Source organism: Onychostruthus taczanowskii, unplaced genomic scaffold (genome assembly GCF_017590055.1).
Source record: "Onychostruthus taczanowskii isolate IOZ18803 unplaced genomic scaffold, ASM1759005v1 scaffold91, whole genome shotgun sequence".
NCBI classification, from domain to species: Eukaryota; Metazoa; Chordata; class Aves; order Passeriformes; family Passeridae; genus Onychostruthus; species Onychostruthus taczanowskii.
In genome coordinates this window covers 78,430-90,631 of record NW_024507105.1, presented here as the reverse complement: position 1 = coordinate 90,631, position 12,202 = coordinate 78,430, and the positions used below count along the sequence as shown (strand labels likewise).

Below are 12,202 nucleotides of genomic sequence, written 5' to 3'. Positions count from 1 at the left end.
ATTCTGGCTGGGAAATCCCTGCTCCCTGGGCTCGATCCCCCTGGGAATTCCGGCTGGGAAATCCCTGCTCCCTGGGCTCGATCCCCCTGGGAATTCCAGCTGGGAAATCCCTGCTCCCTGGCCCCCACACCCCATCCCGAGCCCTGCTCTGGGGCTCTCTCTCCCTGGGGATTCATTCCCGGGACAAACCGTGCCGGGAGCACCGGGAGAGTTTTGGGAAGGGGCAGAGCCCCTCCAGCCCCGTCCCGCCGGGCACAGGAGCCGCAGCAGGGCCCGGCCTCGCCCCCGCCAGCCCCGCTCCTCTCCCCGTGTCCCCGCGGTGTCCCCGCGGTGTCCCCGCGGTGTCCCCGCGTCCCCTCCCTGCCCCAGCCCTTCCCTGGATCGTGCAGGGTCCCTCCTCCCCCAGGGAGGGTCAAATCCCCCCGAGCCGGGCACCCGCGAGGTGCCACAATCCCCCCGGGGGACACTGCTGGCACCAGAGGCCAGCCCCCCCCTGCCCCCCGTCCGTGTCCCCCTCCCCACCGCGGTATTAATTAATTAATTAATTAATTACCCCTTCTAATTGCACTCTGCAGGGGCACCTCCAGCACCTGCTGCTCTCTGGGGTTGGCTCCCCCTGGATTTATCCTGGGTTTGTCCCGGTTTATCCTCAGCCTTCCCGGCCCCCGAGGGCTCCCCAAAGCCCCGCAGGAAACAACCAAAGCAGCCCCGAGTCGTTCCCCCTCCGTGCCACCCCCGCCCCTCGTCCTTCCTCCTCCTCCTCCTCCTCCTCCTGGACTGTGAGGAACTCAAAGCCATGGAATTAAAGCTGCAAACCCGTGTGAGAGAGGCAGAGCTGTGTATGGAGAAAACAGGGGAGGGGGCACGGCCCGGCTGGGACAGGCTCCGAGCCGCAGCCCGGGGTGGCTCCTGCTCCTGGGGGTGGCTCTGGATCCTGGGGGTGGCTCTGGATCCTCGGGGGTGGCTCTGGATCCTCGGGGGTGGCTCCTGCCCCGGGGGGTGGCTCTGGATCCTGGGGTGGCTCTGGATCCTGGGGGTGGCTCTGGATCTTCTGGGGTGGCTCTGGATCCTGGGGGTGGCTCTGGATCTTCGGGAGTGGCTCTGGATCCTGGGAGTGGCTCCGGATCCTCGGGGGTGCCTCCTGCTCCTGGGGGTGGCTCTGGATCTTCGGGGGTGGCTCTGGCTCCTGGGGGTGGCTCCTGCTCCTGGGGGTGGCTCTGGATCTTCGGGGATGGCTCTGGATCCTCGGGGGTGGCTGGGCAGGGGCTGGGCCAGGGGACCTGGGGGGTTTGGGACCTTCTGTACCTTTCACCAGAGGTTTGGGACCCTCTGCACCCCTCTGCAGGGGTTTGGGACCCTCTGTGAGGGGGTTTGGGACACTTTGGTACCCCTCTGCAGGGTTTGGAACCCTCTGTGAGGGTGTTTGGGACCCTCTGTGAGGGTGTTTGGGACCCTCTGTGAGGGGGTTTGGGACCCTCTGCACCCCTCTGCAGGGTTTGGGACCCTCTGTGAGGGGGTTTGGGACCCTCGGTACCTTTCTACAGGGGGCTCTCCGGGGCCCGCGGGGGCTCCTCTGCGGCTGGTGGCGGTGGCAGGGCCAGGTCCCCAAAGTCAGGCACAGCTGGGGGTGGTGGCAGCAGCTCGAGGTCGTCGGGGGCTGCGAAAGCCCCAGAAGGGGTGAGGGGGGAAGGGGCTCACCACGGGACAGGGACGGGTCACACGCTGCCCCCCGTGTCACCCCCAGAAGGGACAGGGACGGGTCACACGCTGTCCCCCGTGTCCCTGTCACCCCCAGAAGGGACAGGGATGTGTCACGTGCTGTCCCCCGTGTCCCTGTCACCCCCAGAAGGGACAGGGATGGGTCACACGCTGCCCTCGGTGTCCCTGTCACCCCCAGAAGCACTGAGCACTCACCTGGAGGGGGGAACTCCGGTGGGGGCACGGCCAGGTCCCCAGGGAGGGGTGGCAGCAGGTCCCCGGGCAGGGGTGGCAGCAGGTCCCCGGGCAGGGGTGGCAGCAGGTCCCCGGGCAGGGGTGGCAGCAGGTCCCCGGGCAGGGGTGGCAGCAGGTCCCCGGGCAGGGGTGGCGGAGGCGGGATGGCAGTGGCAGGCGGGGGTGGCCCCGGAGGTGACGGTGGCAGCAGGGGTGGCCCTGGCAGCGGTGGCGGGGCAGGAATTCCGTCCCCAGCGGCCGCCGGGGCCCCGCGGGAGCTGGGGGGGAAGGAGCAGCAGTGTCAGGCTGGGGGTCCCTGTGTCCCCACCCTGAGCGCAGACACTGGCCCGTGCCAGGACAAGGTGGCACCGTGTGGCACGAGGCTCTGCGGCGTGCAAACCCTTCCCCACGCCGTGCCCCATTCCCCATCATTCCCGTCATTATTTATTTCCCATCATTATTTCATTTCCCATTATTATTTCCCATCGTTCCCATCATCTCCCATCGCTCCCCCTCTCCCTAAAGGACATCCTTGCTCTGCACACCAGCCCTGCCAGGGAAGCAAATCCCCCAAATCCCTTTATTTCCCCCCCAAACCCCTTTATTTGCCCCCCAAATCCCTTTATTTCCCCAAACCCCTTTATTTCCCCCAAATCCCATTTTTCCCCCAAATCCCTTTATTTCCCCAAACCCCAGGGAGGGGTGGCAGCAGGTCCCCGGGGAGGGGTGGCAGCAGGTCCCCAGGGAGGGGTGGCAGCAGGTCCCCGGGGAGGGGTGGCAGCAGGTCCCCAGGGAGGGGTGGCAGCAGGTCCCCGGGGAGGGGTGGCAGCAGGTCCCCGGGCAGGGGTGGCAGCAGGTCCCCGGGGAGGGGTGGCAGCAGGTCCCCGGGCAGGGGTGGCAGCAGGTCCCCGGGCAGGGGTGGCAGCAGGTCCCCGGGCAGGGGTGGCAGCAGGTCCCCGGGCAGGGGTGGCAGCAGGTCCCCGGGCAGGGGTGGCAGCAGGTCCCCGGGCAGGGGTGGCAGCAGGTCCCCGGGCAGGGGTGGCAGCAGGTCCCCGGGCAGGGGTGGCGGAGGCGGGATGGCAGTGGCAGGCGGGGGTGGCCCCGGAGGTGACGGTGGCAGCAGGGGTGGCCCCGGCAGCGGTGGCGGGGCAGGAATTCCGTCCCCAGCGGCCGCCGGGGCCCCGCGGGAGCTGGGGGGGAAGGAGCAGCAGTGTCAGGCTGGGGGTCCCTGTGTCCCCACCCTGAGCGCAGACACTGGCCCGTGCCAGGACAAGGTGGCACCGTGTGGCACGAGGCTCTGCGGCGTGCAAACCCTTCCCCACGCCGTGCCCCATTCCTCCCCATCATTCCCGTCATTATTTATTTCCCATCATTATTTCATTTCCCATTATTATTTCCCATCGTTCCCATCATCTCCCATCGCTCCCCCTCTCCCTAAAGGACATCCTTGCTCTGCACACCAGCCCTGCCAGGGAAGCAAATCCCCCAAATCCCTTTATTTCCCCCCCAAACCCCTTTATTTGCCCCCCAAATCCCTTTATTTCCCCAAACCCCTTTATTTCCCCCAAATCCCATTTTTCCCCCAAATCCCTTTATTTCCCCAAACCCCTTTATTTCCCCCAAACCCCATTTTTCCTCCAAACCCCATTTTTCCCCCCAAACTCCTTTATTTCCCCAAATCTCATTTTCCCCCCAAGCCCCTTTATTTCCCCCAAACCCCTTTATTTCCCCCAAACCCCATTTTTCCTCCAAACCCCATTTTTCCCCCCAAACTCCTTTATTTCCCCAAATCTCATTTTCCCCCCAAGCCCCTTTATTTCCCCCAAACCCCTTTATTTCCCCCAAACCCCATTTTTCCCCCAAACCCCATTTTTCCCCCCGGGATGGGATCCATGGGTTTAGTGGGACAGGATGGGATGGAATGGGATCAATAGGATGGGATGGGATCAGTGGGGTGGGATCAGTGGGGTGGGATGGGATTGATGGGATAGGACGGGATGGGATGGGGTCCATGGGATGGGGTCCATGGGATGGGATGGGACCCCGACCGAGGTCTCGTGCCACCACCCCTCGGTGACAGAGCAGGGCCATCCCCCCGGCCCGGCCCGTCTCACCCCAGCGTTCCCGCAGCCGGTGCCGAGCAGGATTTGGCGCTTTTCCGAGCCAGGGTGCCGGTGCGGGACAGCTGCGTGCTGGTGTCCTGCGGCACGGGGACACGGGACACGGGACACGGGGACATACGGACACGGGGACACACAGACACGGGGACACAGGGACACAGGGACACGGGGACACACAGACATGGGGACACATGGACACAGGGACACAGGGACACACAGACACGGGGACACGGGGACACACGGACACAGGGACACACAGACACGGGGACACATGGACACGGGGACACATGGACATGGGGACACGGGGACACAGAGACAGAGGGACACACGGACACAGGGACACAGGGACACAGGGACACAGGGACACAGGGACATGGGGACACACAGACATGGGGACACATGGACACAGGGACACAGGGACACACAGACACGGGGACACGGGGACACACGGACACACCGACACAGGGACACACAGACACGGGGACACATGTGGGTGACATCCCTGCCCGTGACCTCCGGGCACCGCGGGGCCGTGACATCCGCGGCGGGCTCGGGGAGCAGCGGAAGGCGCCGGGGCTGCGGGGGCGGCCCCGAGGCAGCGGCTCCGGGGGAACCGCGGCCGCCCCGGCACCGGCTGGGCGCCCCGAGCCCGCCGCGGGGATTTCCGCACGGGGGGAGGATCTGTGGGGCTGAGAGGCCTCCAAAACCCTCCTGGGGGGTTTTCCAGAGCTGGGACAGGGTCACGGGGCTCTGAGGATCCCAAATCCCTCCTGGGGGCACGTTCCAGAGCGGGGACAGGCTCACGGGGCTCTGAGGATCCCAAATCCCTTCTGTGGGGTTTTCTGGAGATGGGAAAGGCTCTGTAGGGCTCTGAGGATCCCAAATCCCTCCTGGGGGCACTTTCCAGAGCTGGGAAAGGCTCACAGGGCTCTGAGGATACCAAATCCCTCCTGGGGGTTTTGTTCAGAGCTGGGAAAGGCTCGTGGAGCTCTGAGGATCCCAAATCCCTTCTGTGGGATTTTCTGGAGATGGGAAAGGCTCACGGGGCTCTGAGGATCCCAAATCCCTCCTGGGGGGTTTTCTGGAGATGGGAAAGGCTCACGGGGCTCTGAGGATCCCAAATCCCTCCTGGGGGTTTTCCAGAGCTGGGAGAGGCTCACGGGGCTCTGAGGATCCCAAATCCCTCCTGTGGGGTTTTGTTCAGAGCTGGGACAGGGTCACGGGGCTCTGAGGATCCCAAATCCCCCTTGGGGGGTTTCCAGAGCTGGGAAAGGCTCTGTGGGGTGCCAGGCCCCCAAAGCTGAGTGGGCACAGACCCCATTTCTCCAGGGAGGAGGGGTCTCAGCCACCCGTGCACCCCTCAGGGGACACTGGGGACTGATCAGTGCCACCCAAGCCCCCCGTGCTGACCTTGACCCCGTGGCCGACGCCGTCCAGCGCGCTGAAGTTGAGGGGTTTCCTGTAATAGGGCTCCAGCACGGGGGGCTCTGGGGGGGCCACGACCTTCTGGTAGCTCAGCAGCCTCCTGGTGACGGTCAGGGCGCCGATCTCGCGGCGTGACACCTTCTCCTTGTGGATGTCCACGCTCTGCCGAGGTGACACTGTCACCAAGGTCCTGTCCCAGGACCTCCCCCCTCCCCCGGGTGCCACCGTCCCTGCAGCAGTGTCCCCAAGCTCTGGGACCCTGCAGCATTGTCCCCAAGCTCTGGGTGGCACTGGGACCCTGCAGCAGTGTCCCCAAGCTCTGGGTGGCCACAGACCTCTGCAGCATTGTCCCCAAGCTCTGGGACCCTGCAGCAATGTCCCCCAGCTCTGGGTGGCCGCAGGACCCTGCAGCATTGTCCCCAAGCTCCTGGTGGCCACAGGACCCTGCAGCATTGTCCCCAAGTTCAGGGTGGCCACAGGACCCTGCAGCAGTGTCCCCAAGCTCTGGGTGGCCATGGGACCCTGCAGCAGTGTCCCCAATCTCTGGGTGGCCCCAGGACCCTGCAGCAGTGTCCCCAAGCTCTGGGATTCTGCAGCAATGTCCCCAAACTCTGGGTGGCTACAGGACCCCGCAGCAGTGTCCCCAAGCTCTGGGATTCTGCAGCAATGTCCCCAAACTCTGGGTGGCTACAGGACCCCGCAGCAGTGTCCCCAAGCTCTGGGATTCTGCAGCAATGTCCCCAAACTCTGGGTGGCTACAGGACCCCGCAGCAGTGTCCCCAAGCTCTGGGATTCTGCAGCAATGTCCCCAAACTCTGGGTGGCTACAGGACCCCGCAGCAGTGTCCCCAAGCTCTGGGATTCTGCAGCAATGTCCCCAAACTCTGGGTGGCTACAGGACCCCGCAGCAGTGTCCCCAAGCTCTGGGATTCTGCAGCAATGTCCCCAAACTCTGGGTGGCTACAGGACCCCGCAGCAGTGTCCCCAAGCTCTGGGATTCTGCAGCAATGTCCCCAAACTCTGGGTGGCTACAGGACCCCGCAGCAGTGTCCCCAAGCTCTGGGATTCTGCAGCAATGTCCCCAAACTCTGGGTGGCTACAGGACCCCGCAGCAGTGTCCCCAAGCTCTGGGATTCTGCAGCAATGTCCCCAAACTCTGGGTGGCTACAGGACCCCGCAGCAGTGTCCCCAAGCTCTGGGATTCTGCAGCAATGTCCCCAAGCTCCTGGTGGCCACATGACCCTGCAGCAGTGTCCCCAAGCCCCAGCAGGACAAGGCCAGGCTCCAGCACGGGGACAGTGTGGCAGCCAGGCCAACGCTCTGAGCTCCACTCGGAGATTTGGGGGCACTTTGGGATCGGCAGGCATGACAGCAAAAACCCCCGAGACCAATTCCCGACCCCTGGGGGTGGTTCTGCACTCCCAGTGCACGGGGCAGGGGGGTCTGCAGCCCCTCGGAGCCGCCCAGAGCCTTGTCCCAAGCCCACCCCCCAGTGCCCCACTGTCCCCAGCGTCCCACCTGTGCCACGCAGGCGATGTCGGCCTCCACCCGGCGCAGCTGGGCCGCCTGCAGCTCCAGCAGGCGCAGGAAGGCGCCGGCCAGGCTGCTGACCTGGTAGGTGACACTGGCCAGGGACTGCGTGCTCAGAGCCATCGTCTCCTCCAGCGCCTTCCTCTTGTCGCTGGCCTGCGGGGGACACAGCCGGCCGTGGGACAGAAAAACCGCTGGTGTTTCCTTCTGCTTTCCAAATGCCTCACGCTTCCCCCGGCTCCAGCGCGCCAGCGGGAGGGGGCATCCGGGGATTCCCCGGGATTCCTGACGGGAACGATGTCCCGGAGGGTTCCGGAGGACACCGAGTGCCCGGAGCGGCCTCCGGCCACCCCTGGGGACAGCCAGGGGAGCCACGTGTGGGACAGCTGGGGTGGCAGCAGCCGTGATGGGGCTCTCAGCGCTGCTGGGCTCTCAGCCCTGCTGGGCTCTCAGCCCTCTCAGCCCTTTTGGGGCTCTCAGCCATTCTGGGCTCTCAGCCCTCTCAGCCTTTTTGAGGCTCTCAGCCCTGCTGGGCTCTCAGCCCTCTCAGCCCTTTTGGGGCTCTCAGCCATTCTGGGCTCTCAGTCCTGCTGGGTTCTCAGCCCTTTTGAGGCCCTCTGCCCTTTTGGGGCTCTCAGCCCTGCTGGGTTTTCAGCCCTCTCAGCCCTTTTGGGGCTCTCAGTTCTGCTGGGCTCTCAGCCCTCTCAGCCCTTTTGAGGCTCTTAGCCATTCTGGGGCTCTCAGCCCCTGCTTTTCTGAGCCCTGCTGGGTTCTCAGCCCTTTTGGGGCTCTCAGCCCTGCTGGGTTCTCAGCCCTCTCAGCCCTGCTGGGGCTCTCAGCTCCCAGAATAGCTCAGCTCATTTCCCTTCGGTTCTGCCCCGCTGGCTCTGGGCCCTCCGAGAGGCCACAGCCCCAGTCCTGGGGGCACAGGGGACCCCTGCCCGGCAGGGAGGGCCAGAGGGGCATTTCCTTCTCCTTCATCTCCTACCCCAGCCCTCAGGGAGCCAGGCAGGCAGCAGGAGCAGGAGGGGGAGGATGAGGAGAAGCAGGATGAGGATGAGGAAGAGCACGAGGAGGAGGACAAGGCATGTGCCAGCAGAGCTTCACACTCACCCTGCGTGTGCAGGCCCCGCCGGGTGCCACCTCCCAGCCCCTGGAGGTGACACACACCTGGCCCCGGTGCCACCAACCCCCTGGAGAACCCCCCCCTGCACCCCAAAGCCCCGCGGGAGCCGCTGGGGAGCCGAGGAGAAGCCAAGGCACGGGGAAAACGCAGCCGAGGGGAGCCGGGGCAGGCGGGCCGGGAGCCAGCGGGGATGCTCGGGCTCCCGGGGCACCGCTCCAGCAGCCACCCCGCGGGGCCGGCATCGCCCCCGGCCCGGCCCTGACCTGCAGGTAGTTGCTGTGGCAGTAGTCGGCCACCCGCAGCAGGTTGCCGTGCTGCTCCCGCAGCCGCTGCCGGCCCGCGGGGATGTCGCTGTGCCGCAGCCGCTCCAGCTCCGACATCGCCTCGCTCTCGGCTCCCACTTCCTCCCCGCTGCGCGTTTTGAAGGCGCTGCCGGCGCTGACGCAGGGCCCGCGGGCGCCGCGGTGTCCCCGTCCCGCCGAGGGACACCCCCGCCCTGCCGGCGACAAGCGGGGGGCTGGCGGCGAGGAAGGCACGGGGCCCCGGCCGCGGCGGGGATGGCAGCGGGGAAGGATGTGAGTCACGGGGAACCGCGGCTGCACGTCGGGGAGTGACCCCAGAAGGACCCCGACCCCAAAGGGATCCCGACTCCAGAAGGATCCCAACTCCAGAAGGATCCCGACCCCAAAGGGATCCCAAATCCAGAAGGATCCCGACCCCAAAGGGATCCCAAATCCAGAAGGACCCCGACCCCAAAGGGATCCCAAATCCAGAAGGATCCCGACCCCAAAGGGATCCAGACCCCAGGAGGATCCAGACCCCAAAGGGATCCCAACTCCAGAAGGATCCCGACCCCAAAGGGATCCCAAATCCAGAAGGATCCCAACTCCAGAAGGATCCCGACCCCAGAAGGATCTCAACCCTAAAATCATCCCGACCCCAAAGGGATCCAGACCCCAGAAGGATCCAGACCCCAGAAGGATCCCGACTCCAGAGGGATCCTGACCCCAAAAGGATCCCGACCCCAAAGGGATCCCGACCCTAAAATCACCCCGACCCCCATCTCTGCCCCTGTGCCACCGCCGCCCCCCGGGGCTGGGCCCGAGCCAGGCTCGGCACGTCCCGCAACCCGCGGAGCTCTCGCCGCCCTTGGCTGCGCGCCTCGCCCGCCCGGTAAAGGCAAAGGAAGGGAATGTTCGTGGATTCCGGGATGCTCCCGGTGCCAGCGCCCCTCCCCGTGCAGCCTCTCCCGGAGCCGGGCACAGCGGGACGAGCCCGGTGACCCCCGCGGTGCCCGGGCCCCCTGGCTGGGGACAGCGGGGACAGCGCGTCCCCAGCCAGGGACGTTTCACATCCCCGCAGGAAATTCCCACTTCCCGGGGCTCGGAAAGCCGCGCCAGCCTCTGCTCAGCTCCTGCTCCACCCCCAGGTGCTTCCCTGGGCCTCCCGGGCTCCGTCCCCAGCGCTGGGGCCGGGCCCTTCCTGAGCCCATCCCGAGGGAAATGATGATGGATTTCCTCCGCTCCCGCTCCGCTCCCGCTCCTCACAGCCCCGGCACCGGCACGGAGCTGCCCCCGGCTCCCCGAGCTGCCCCCGGCTCCCCGAGCTGCCCCCGGCTCCCCGAGCTGCCCCCGGCCCCCGGAGCTGCCCCCGGCTCCCCGAGCTGCCTCCAGCCCCCGGAGCTGCCCCCGGCTCCCCGAGCTGCCCCCGGCCCCAGGAGCTGCCCCCGGCTCCCCGAGCTGCCTCCAGCCCCCGGAGCTGCCCCCGGCTCCCCTCCCAAACCGGGGGAAGCTGCCGGGACCCCCAGGGGTCAACCCCGGGGTCAGTCCCGGGGTCACTCCCAGAGGTCATTGTCAGTGGTCACTCACAGAGGTCATTCTCAGTGGTCAGTCCTGGGGTCATTCTCAGTGGTCACTCCCAGGGTCACTCCCAGGGGTCACTTTCAGTGGTCACTCCCGGGGTCACTCCCAGAGGTCACTCCCAGGGTCACTCCCAGGGGTCACTCCCAGGGGTCATTTCCAGAGGTCACTCCCAGGGTCACTCTCAGTGGTCACTCCCGGGGTCACTCCCAGGGTCATTCCCGGGGTCACTCTCAGTGGTCACTCCTGGGGTCACTCCCAGGGGTCACTCCAGGGGTCACTTTCAGTGGTCACCCCTGGGTCACTCCGGGGTCACTCCCGGGGTCACTCTCAGTGGTCACTCCCAGGGGTCATTCCCAGGGGTCACTCCCAGGGGTCACTCCCAGGGGTCATTCCCAGGGGTCACTCCAGGGGTCACTGGAGAACGTCACCCCTGGGTCACTCCAGGGTCACTCCGGGGTCACTCCCGGGGTCACTCCCGCCGCTCCGGGCAGGACCCGGACACTCCGGGCTCGGTGTCCCGGGCAGGCCCTGGGGGCTCCGGGGGTGTCCCGGCCGGACCCCACCCACCCCTCCTGCCCCACCCCGGCCCGATTAGGCCGGGCTTTGGGGCTAATTCCCGACACCTGACCGGCTTAGGCTCCTGAGTCCATTATCAGCTTAGGAGCAAAGACATCTGCTGCCGGCAGAGCCCGGAGCCCGCAGCAGCCTCTCCTCTCCCCTCCATGGGGCTCTGAGCGGCCCCAGCGCGCACAGGGGCCCCCCCGGCCCCCCAGGTGAGTGCCTCCCCTCCTCCGGGACGATTTGGGCACCAGGAGCCGCTTTCCCCCCGGATTTGGGAGCTCCCGGGGCTGGCGGTGTCCCCAGGGATGTGTGGGCACGGGGCACGCGTGCCATGGGGTTTTTTGGGAAAAAGAGTTGGGTTTTCCCAACCTCCACGGCCCCAAAAGCTTCAGGGGAGCACAAATAACGGAGTTCAGGGTGACGGAGGAGCTGTGCTGTAAGAGCTGGAGGAAAGGAAAGCTGAAATGAGTTTAATTCCTTGGGAAAGCTGGGAAGTGCAAATAACGGAGTTCAGGGTGACGGAGGAGCCGTGCTGTAAGAGCTGGAGGAAAGGAAAGCTGAAATGAGTTTAATTCCTTAGGAAAGCTGGGAAGGGGTTCCCAGGCAGTGGTCAGGGACACCAGCGGGTCACAGTCCTGCTGGCACACAGCAAAAATGCCAATAATCAGCCGTGCCTCAGTTCCAGGGCACAATGGCTCAGGACATGACCGAGAAGGAGCTGCTGAAGATGGAGCTGGACCAGCTGAAGAAGGAGGTGAAGAACGAGAGGCAGATGGTGAGTTCCTCGCTGCAGCCAGGGCTGTCCTTCCTCAGGGCAGGGAAAGACCCCCAGGGCCCGAAATCCACCCCCAAAGCCAGGCAGGAGCACCCACACCGCCCCTAAAGCTCTGGGATGCCCTGAGACACCCCAGGGGTGGTTTTGGGATGGCCCAGGGATTATTTGGGATGGCCCAGGGGTGGTTTTGGGATGCTCTGAGACAGCCCAGGGGTGGTTTTGGGATGGCCCAGGGATTATTTGGGATGGCCCAGGGGTGGTTTTGGGATGCCCTGAGACACCCCAGGGGTGGTTTTGGGATTTCTGGCACACCCCTGCAGCCAGGGCTGTCCTTCCTCAGGGCAGGGAAAGACCCCCAGGGCCCGAAATCCACCCCCAAAGCCAGGCAGGAGCACCCACACCGCCCCTAAAGCTCTGGGATGCCCTGAGACACCCCAGGGGTGGTTTTGGGATGGCCCAGGGATTATTTGGGATGGCCCAGGGGTGGTTTTGGGATGCCCTGAGACACCCCAGGGGTGGTTTTGGGATTTCTGGCACACCCCAGGGGTGGTTTTGGGATTTCTGGCACATCCCAGGAGTGGTTTTGGGATGCCCCAGGGGTGGTTTAGGGCCCCCCCAGGGGTTATTTGGGACGCCCCAGGGACAGTTTAAAGACACCCCATGCTGGGTCCGTGTCCCACTCCCCTGCCCCAGCCCCCGGCCGGCTCCGATGCAGATCCCCTGGTGTGGATCCCCGGTGCAGATCCCCCCGTGCAGATCCCCCCGTGCAGATCCCCAATGCAGATCCCCCCGGTGCAGATCCCCCCCATTGCAGACCCCCCCGGTGCAGATCCCCATTGCAGACCCCCCTGGTGCAGATCCCCCCCCGGGGT

The 12,202-nt window shown here is 65.7% G+C and overlaps 2 protein-coding genes across 2 annotated transcripts in view; one reads left to right on the top strand and one right to left on the bottom strand.

Moving 5' to 3' along the window:
• Positions 1 to 1,061: 1,061 nt before the first annotated feature.
• On the bottom strand, positions 1,062 to 8,808 carry ABI3 (ABI family member 3). The gene is made up of 7 exons (XM_041426247.1): positions 8,396 to 8,808; positions 6,995 to 7,162; positions 5,463 to 5,639; positions 4,047 to 4,132; positions 1,915 to 2,228; positions 1,535 to 1,657; positions 1,062 to 1,280 (listed from the first exon to the last, which is right to left on the bottom strand). The coding sequence occupies exons 1-6, from the start codon at positions 8,510 to 8,512 to the stop codon at positions 1,539 to 1,541; spliced, it is 981 nt and encodes a 326-aa protein (XP_041282181.1). The 5' UTR covers positions 8,513 to 8,808; the 3' UTR covers positions 1,062 to 1,280; positions 1,535 to 1,538.
• Positions 8,809 to 10,464: 1,656 nt separating this feature from the next.
• LOC121347667 (guanine nucleotide-binding protein G(I)/G(S)/G(O) subunit gamma-T2-like) overlaps positions 10,465 to 12,202 on the top strand; it is a 3,798-nt gene continuing 2,060 nt past the window's right edge. The window contains exons 1-2 of the mRNA XM_041426485.1: positions 10,465 to 10,767; positions 11,235 to 11,330. Of these exons, the coding sequence (XP_041282419.1) occupies positions 11,247 to 11,330 (84 nt within the window). The 5' untranslated portion in view covers positions 10,465 to 10,767; positions 11,235 to 11,246. The remainder of the gene's footprint in view (positions 10,768 to 11,234; positions 11,331 to 12,202) is intronic.

Bases quoted from the DNA above. Each gene is read 5' to 3' on its own strand.
- ABI3 (XM_041426247.1), bottom strand. From the start codon at position 8,512: ATGTCGGAGCTGGAGCGGCTGCGGCACAGCGACATCCCCGCGGGCCGG. The intron at 5,640-6,994 runs GTGGGACGCTGG...TCACCTCGGCAG, and splicing joins ACATCGCCTGCGTGGCACAG to AGCGTGGACATCCACAAGGA. The intron at 2,229-4,046 runs GTGAGACGGGCC...AGCCTGACACTG, and splicing joins CCGGCTGCGGGAACGCTGGG to CTGCTCCTTCCCCCCCAGCT.